Here is a 7,716-nt window from a genome sequence, read left to right as displayed (position 1 = left end):
CCAGGCGGTACCTGCTCACTGCCCTGGAGACGATGGCCGAGAAGCGCTATCCCACACTGAAGCAGGGCCTGGGAGCTGATTGCAGCTGAGAGACTGGTTTTGCCTGCTGCTTCCTCCATGAAAGGCTCCGGCAGTCCCAGGGCAGATTCGTTACACTTCCAATAAGTAAATTAGCAGGCTCCTTCCCTCTCCTTTACCCTTGGGAGGCCACAACAGAGGCTTTTCAGTTGGGCAGGCCCCCACGCGGTCGCCTTGGTGACAGAATGCAGGGCCCAGCCTGTAACCTTGGCGACAGTTTGCTTTTGCAGCTCAGAGCAAGTTTTACCAGACTCAATTGCCCAGCAGCCATTCCTGGTTTATCAGCCTCTGCCACGCCCTGGATGTGTAAAAACACACTCAGACTCATGCATCTTTTGATGGATTGTCTGTCCATTGTGTGTTTGCCTGATTAAAGATTATAGTGTGAGCTGTCTTGGGGCTGCGCAGTGAGCCAAAAGGCCTGCGGGGCTAGGTTCAGAGCTTACTAAGTCTGGACCAGAAGAGCTAGCAAACAGGAGCAGCAAATGGGAGGTTTGCAAGGGAATGTGAGAGGCAGATACACTTAACACACATACTGTAAACTTCACCCCTCCACCAATGCAAAAAAACCATCGCAAGAATACAAAGAACGCAAGCAGAAGTCCAGCAGCAGAGTGGGGGCTATCCAGTTTATTGCACTGAATGCAGCATGTATGATTACCTGCCTTGTGGGCAGGTGGCATATATGTGCATATGGTGCAAGCACCTCATGGCTCTCAGAGAGACAATATGGGCTCTTGAGATCAGAGTGGCTGAACTGGAGGATAAGGGAGACAGAGGTACATACACAAGACATTCAGGGACATAGTAGAGAGGTCCCACACCCAGTCTGGCAGCCTCTGCTGCTGAGAATGAAAGTCTTGGGAAAGGAGAACATCAGACCGGAAAGGAAACATTCCCATAGATGGGACCTTCTTTCCAGATGATTTCATGGCATCCTCTCAAATTGAGGATGCTCCTTCTCAGGAAGGGAACCTCAGTTACTAGGCAGAGCCAGGTAATAGTAATGGGGAATTCAATTAAAAATAGATAATTGGGTTTATGGTGACAGGAGGAACAGCATGGTAAATTTGCTTGCAGGGAGCAAAGATTGCAGACCTCACAAGACATCGAGACAGACTTATCTGCAGTGCTGGAGAGGAGCCAGTGGCTATGATACGTGCAGGTACCAATGACATAGCATAAGGTAGGAGAGAGGTCCTGGAGGCCAAATTTAGGCTGCTAGGTGAGATTAAAGTGCAGGACCTTCAGGGTAGCATTCTCTGAAATGCTTCCAGTATGACATCCAGGGCCAGAAAGACAGGAAGAACTGCAGGGTCTCAATACGTGGATGAAACAATAGCGTAGGGAGGAGGGTTTTAGGTTTATTAAGACCTGGGCAATCTTTTGGAAAAGGAGGGGCTCCACCTAAACCAAAATGGACCCAGACTCTTGGCATGTAAAATTTAAAAATCCTCCACAACCTTTTTAACTAAGGGCTGGGTAAAGGCGACAGGTGCAGAGGAGCACCTGGTTCAGGAGGAAACATCTTTTAGGGATGAATTTATTAAAGGGGAAACTCTATATTCTAGTAAACAGAATAGGACAGAAGTTGGTAAAGTACAGGTAGGAGCTAGTGAGGGATAGTCAAATGTAAGCGAGTCCCATTTAAACATAATACATGGAGGCAAGCAACTGAATATTGACAAAATGTACAAGTGCTTATATAAATGCTAGAAGTCTAAATATTAAGATTGGTGAACATGAGTGCCTGGCATTAAATGAGGATATTGATATAAATAGGCATTGAGGAAACTTGGTGGAATAAGGAAAATCAAAGGAAAATCAAAGGGTTCAAAATATATAGGAATGACAGAATAGATCGTGCTGGTGGGGGAGTAGCACTATATGTGAAAGAAAGCCTAGTCAAATACTGTAAATGAATCAAACTGTACCATCGACTCTCAATGGAGAGAAATTCCATGCTTGAACAATAAGAGTAGGAGTAGAAATATACACCCTACCACCAGCCCAGGATGATAATAGTGACTGTGAAATGTTCAGGGGATTAGAAAAGTTACAAAAGGCAGAAAACACAATAATAATGGGGGATTTCAAATATCCTTGTTATATGTTTCTGAGGAAGGAATGCTACCAGGGCTAAACAGCAGAGTAGAGCAGTTAGAGGCAAAATGTCACTTTCTAAATCCATGGTACATCCACACCTTGAATACTGCATGCAGGTCTGGTCACTCCACCTCAAAAAAGATGTATTAGAATTGGAAGAGGTGCAGAGAGGGGCAACAAAGATGATCAGGACAGCTTCCATAAGAGGAGAGATTAAGAGAGACAGGGACTGTTCAACTTAGAAAAGAGATGACTAAGGGTGAGATAACTGAGGTCTATAAAATCATGAATGGTGTGGAGAAAGTGAATAATGTGTTATTTACCTCTTCACATAACTCACCCAACAAAATTAATAGGCAGCAGGTTTAAAACAAACATAAGGAAGTACATCTAAACACAATGCACAGTCGACCTGCAGAACGTGTTGCCGTGGGATGTTGTGAAGGCCAAAAGTATAACTAGGTTCAAAAAAGAATTAGGTCTATCATCCATGAATTTATCTATCAATGGCTATTAGCCAAGATGGTCAGGGACACAACCCCATGCTCCAAATGTCCCTAGATCGCCACCTGCCAGAAGCTGGGACTGGATGACTGGATGAATGTTCCATTCATTCCCTCTGAAGTATACGTGGGGTATGTCTACACTTATTCCGTTGTGTTGGGCTCCATAGATCGACGCAGCGGGCTCAATTGAGCAGGCAGTGGAGACAAACACAGTCGATCCCGGAAGTGCTCTCCGGATGACGCAGTAAATCCATCCCCTCCCCCAAAAAGAGTGATGCTGCATCGACCGGAGGGCATTTCCTGTAGACACAGCAGTGAAGACACAGCAATAAGTGAACGTTAGTAAGTTGACGGGAGATAAGTGGGTCTTCACTAAGGAAGTGGCCTGTGTTGAAAAGGAGAGATGCAGTTGGACACAGATCACCTGGCTGTGTGTGTGTATACACTGGGATGAGTGGGCAATTGCAGTGCTTTAGTTTTGAGGGATCTGGGATGGTATTAATTTGTTACATTGGGTCACAGTAGTTATACTGATTGTATAGGCAGAGCATTGGATGGCTGCCTGATGATATTAAAATAAATGCGTCTTGACTAATTGACTTACATTCTTTTCTTCAATTCATTTTTCTAGGGGGATATCTGTTTTAGAAACAGCTTTAACCTTATCAATCAGCTAGTAGAAGCTTAACTACTTACATGTTTGACAGTTATGTAACCACAGTATTATATTGTTTAATATGACTGAAACATGTACTATCGCATAATACAGTACAAACAACTAGCTGAATGCACAAAAAGAGCAAAGATGAAAAAATGGAAATAGTTTATTTGCTGCATAAGGAAACATTTTGTAAATTACATACAAGGACAAAGGCTATGCAATAGTGTATAATTTTCAATATTTCACAAAGATAATTGTAATAAATATGCATAACAAAACAAGGTAGAAGACTAAATCTGAACAGCAACCTACAAAACGGTTCATCAAGTTTTAAAATTTGCAGATTTGCATGCTTGAAATTTTTAAGTGCTGCAGAAAAAAAAGTCCTTTCACATTTCTTTGGAGTATTTTCCAAATTGTCTAACTATAAAATACTGTCCAAAATTAACAGGCATTAGTTAAACAACCTAAGAAAAGTAACAGGAAGGTCTAACTGATGCAAAGTTTTTAGTCCACTTGAGCTTTGTCATTGTTAGGAATTATTTGATGTAAGTGCACTATGTAACCAGTAAGCCTGAGGCACTATACATTCCGTCAAATTAGGAGTCTATAAACTTCATAGATTATATAGCTCTGGAAATATTTTCATCAATAGGAATAAAACAAATGCCATAAGTGAAACTGCAAGCTAGAATGGTTTTATCCCTTACATGCAGTGTGTTCTTAGAAATACTCTTCCGTAGTTCTCTACTATACGCTGTCATTATACTGCGTGAGGCATTTCCAAGTCTACTTTCAATTCTTAAAAACAGAAAAAGGCTTCAATGATGCCCTCTCTTGCCCAAGAAACTTGCAGAAATGATTGCTAGATAACTGCATAAATGTATCATGTATTCCTGCATTTGGTGAAATAGCAGGATGAATTGTCATTTACACTTTAGTGCTCTTGGATACGCAGACAGATTGATTATTTTATACAGGTTTTCTGAGCTGAGAATACTTCACTATACTTTAGTCTAGTCTAGTTGAATACTTCGGGTAAAAAAAAGAGCCTTAAACATGGTTACCTAAAATATTTGTTAATATAGTTTAATGCAAACTTCATGTAGCAAAATGGTTTAGTTACAAAAAAATTTCCTTAGAGGGCCAATAAAAATATATTAAAGAGAAGATCTGTACAAAAGTGAGGTTAGGAACTGTGAGGTATTGACACTCACTGTAAACATCCTGTGTTCACTAGAATCCCTTGTTCGAAGCATATGTTCTATTTTTTCCTGAGCTCCATGGCCAACACCAGTGTGAATATTTGCATAGACAGTTTGACCTATTGAAAAGGGTTGCTTTGTACAGAACTTTTGAGGTTTAACTTATTTATGGTTTTACATTCTGGATTAGTTTTGTTTAGGGTATAAACTATTATGTCCAATATTGAGACAATTCAATTAATGAAGATGTATAGCACAGATTTTACATACTTATTGTACAGTGGGCATGGTAACTTGCAATCCATGTTAATCTTGTTAAATATAAAACAAATTACAGATAAGTTTAGTTGCTCGATGTTCTGGCTCACTAAGCAAAATTCCACACAAATATCTGCCTTTGTTCATTACTACGTGGGTGAATGAACTTTAGCCAACCAAAGGTTACATCTGGCAAGAGGCAAGGAGCCCAAGGGCCAAAACATGGAGCAGACTAGATCACCCCACCTCCTCTTCAACATCAAGGAGCAGGACTCAGAATGGAGAACTTCATGTTTACGCAGGGGGTGTGACTATTCATGTCCATATGGAACAACTGCAAGCTGGGATCTGTAGCCTTCACTGAAAACATCTCCATATTGAAGAGGGAAGCTGTGAAGCACATTACAACATTGTGGACCACACTTTACATCTTGGGTGGCCAAAGTAACAACTCTGAAAAATACCTGCATTTTGGGTATGAAAACAGTACTCTGAAAACTGTGAGAAGGGAGAAGATGTGCGGATGCATTAGGTCACAGTACATATGATGAGTGGGAAGAGTGGCAGAGACAAATCCAGCTCACTAAAAAAAAAAAAAAGCAACAGGTTGCCAATTTTAAATCTTGTGTTAAGGTGAGTCTAGATAAACACCATGGCAGCACGGCAGGAATCAATACAAACAGTTTGTTTCACTTTTTTTGTGATTGGCTTTTGCACATTGTTAAAATCTGTTTAAGCACTTTCTGGACATCTTCATCCATTTGACCCTAGAAAAATGGGGGGAAAATAAGTTTAATTCTAGCACCTTTTTACTTTCAGAAATTTTACACAAATAAATAGTATTAAAAGTATGTTAGCCCCCCTCATCCCCAATCGTTTCCAAGAGAACGTTGCTTTAAATTTCTGCTAAAATATTCAGTCGCCTTGTCTAGAGTAACCAAAAGTTAAGAAGCTATTTTCATTATAGATTTGCAGAAGGGACCTCTTACATTAAGACACAACATACATCATGTGACTGAGAAATATGAAATCATACCTGTACAGCATAGAGAAGATGCATCCTGTAAACTGATATAATCTCCTGATGCTGTTTCTTCGTCTCCTAAAAATATTAAGATGGCAAGTCAAGGAACATGCTTGCAAATTCATTTAAAAAACCACCACATTTTGTTTTAGAGCACATGGATAGCTATAGCGGAGATAAAAATGGTATCTTTACTTCTATCAGAATACTATCTTGTTCATCTGCAAGTATACCAAGCAATATTTTACAATCAGGCCAACCAAAATAGGTCCCTTTGCAGCATATGGTCCACTGAGATGCTATAGCTTTATCCATACCAGGAAAGAATCTAGACGTGGGTGCTCAAAATGGTTTAGCTGCAGACAGGATCAAACCACAGTCAGTTTCTGAAACTGGCTGGCGTTTTCTGCAAGGAAACTAAACCACTTGAAGTTAAACAGTTTTCGGCAACAGTTCAACTACACCCATTGCCCACACCCATAACGAGTAGATTTCTTAATGCACATGAGCCTCAAAAGGATCCTGTCCTATGGAGCTCTGGCAAATGACTACGTTTTCAGACACAGACAAGCCCCTCTTCTGTGGTCACAGACCCAAGAACCATATCTCCAAATAAACCTGAAGTTCTGTTTTAGAAACTAGGCTGAGAGAAGTGGGCCATACATTCCTAATATTATACCACCTCTTTCCTAAACTTATCAGGGAGATGAGAGAGAGGAGATACCCACCCGATAATAGCCAGTAGCCTAGAGGTGGGGCAAATCCTTGCTCTGCCCCATTTGGACCAAGAACTTCCACAACCCAGGTGAGTGTCCTGACCACCCAGGCTATTCTTGAGCAGGAGGGTATGTTGGTCTTGCACTCTCTCTCAACTCCTCTCCTCACTCCACTTTTAAAGGTTTCTTGTTCATCTCAATGTGGAACTTGAAATCTCAAAATTTTTCACAGAATGGGAAAACCATCCCGCCCAGCTTTAGTGGTTAGATAGGGGAGGGAAGGAAGTGAAAGCCATGCCTCCCTGCAACAGCAGCTGGAGATGAGAGGCTCTTGCAGAATTCTGGCAGTAGTCTCAGGGACGGCCATAAGTCTTCATTCCTAAGGAGGGGTCTACAATTAAACTGCTACAGCGCTGCTGTAGTGCTTTAGTTTAGATGCTCACTACAGCAATGGGAGGAGTTTTACGATCGCTGTAGTTAATCCAGCCCAAGAGGCAGTAACTAGGTCAATGGAAGGAAAGGCTACTCCCTCTTGTGCAGTAACTGTGGTTCTTTGAGACGTGTCCCTCTAGGTGTTCCACTTCAGGTGCATTGATACTGACTGAGCTGAGTGGGAAGGCACCATTGTTAAGTCTAAAATAGTCTGTGCTGATCTGGAGGCGGATGGTACCAGGACCTTGCCAGTGATGTGTTCCTCCAAAGTGCTCCAGGATCTCCCTGCTCCACCAGTACCAGAGAAAGCTTTTTGCCTCCATGGTACAGAGGTGAGAGTTCAAGGCCTCTGACACCATACATCTTGCAGGAGATCATGACTTCTTGGGAGCTGGCTCCTTGTGGTGGGAGACCGAGCTCCTCTTTGGAGCCTTCCCTGAGATCATCATCTTCTCAGGAGACAACTTGGCCGAACGAAGGTGAAGGGGAACGGGATCTATCTGGAGACACATGTATGCGGGCAGCTGAGAAGGAGGGGGGTGTTATCTCCTGACCCAACTCGGAAGCGGGTTGAAGGGAGTGCTCTATCAGCAGCAGCTTCAGCTTGGTCTCCTGATTCTTCTGAGCTCTAGATTTTAGGTCCAGGCAAAAATTGCATTTCTGGGGGACATGGGACTCTCCCATGCAACAGCTACACGTAGAATGGCCATCACTGGATCAGGATAGCCTC

The 7,716-nt window shown here is 42.1% G+C and overlaps 1 protein-coding gene across 4 annotated transcripts in view; it reads right to left on the bottom strand.

Moving 5' to 3' along the window:
* Positions 1-3,496: 3,496 nt before the first annotated feature.
* The window catches only part of RAI14 (retinoic acid induced 14), a 126,093-nt gene continuing 121,873 nt past the window's right edge, over positions 3,497-7,716 (bottom strand). For all 4 annotated transcript variants that reach the window (XM_067545495.1, XM_067545494.1, XM_067545497.1 and 1 more), the window contains 2 exons: positions 5,851-5,916; positions 3,497-5,581 (listed from right to left, as the gene is read on the bottom strand). In XM_067545495.1, the coding sequence (XP_067401596.1) occupies positions 5,504-5,581; positions 5,851-5,916 (144 nt within the window). In that variant the 3' untranslated portion in view covers positions 3,497-5,503. The remainder of the gene's footprint in view (positions 5,582-5,850; positions 5,917-7,716) is intronic.

This window comes from Emydura macquarii, unplaced genomic scaffold, assembly GCF_026122565.2.
Source record: "Emydura macquarii macquarii isolate MOO-44397 ecotype Brisbane River unplaced genomic scaffold, CSIRO-AGI_Emac_v2 contig_1045, whole genome shotgun sequence".
Classification (NCBI taxonomy): Eukaryota; Metazoa; Chordata; order Testudines; family Chelidae; genus Emydura; species Emydura macquarii.
Note: the sequence above shows the minus strand (reverse complement) of the source record. Positions and strands in the feature narration are given on the sequence as shown.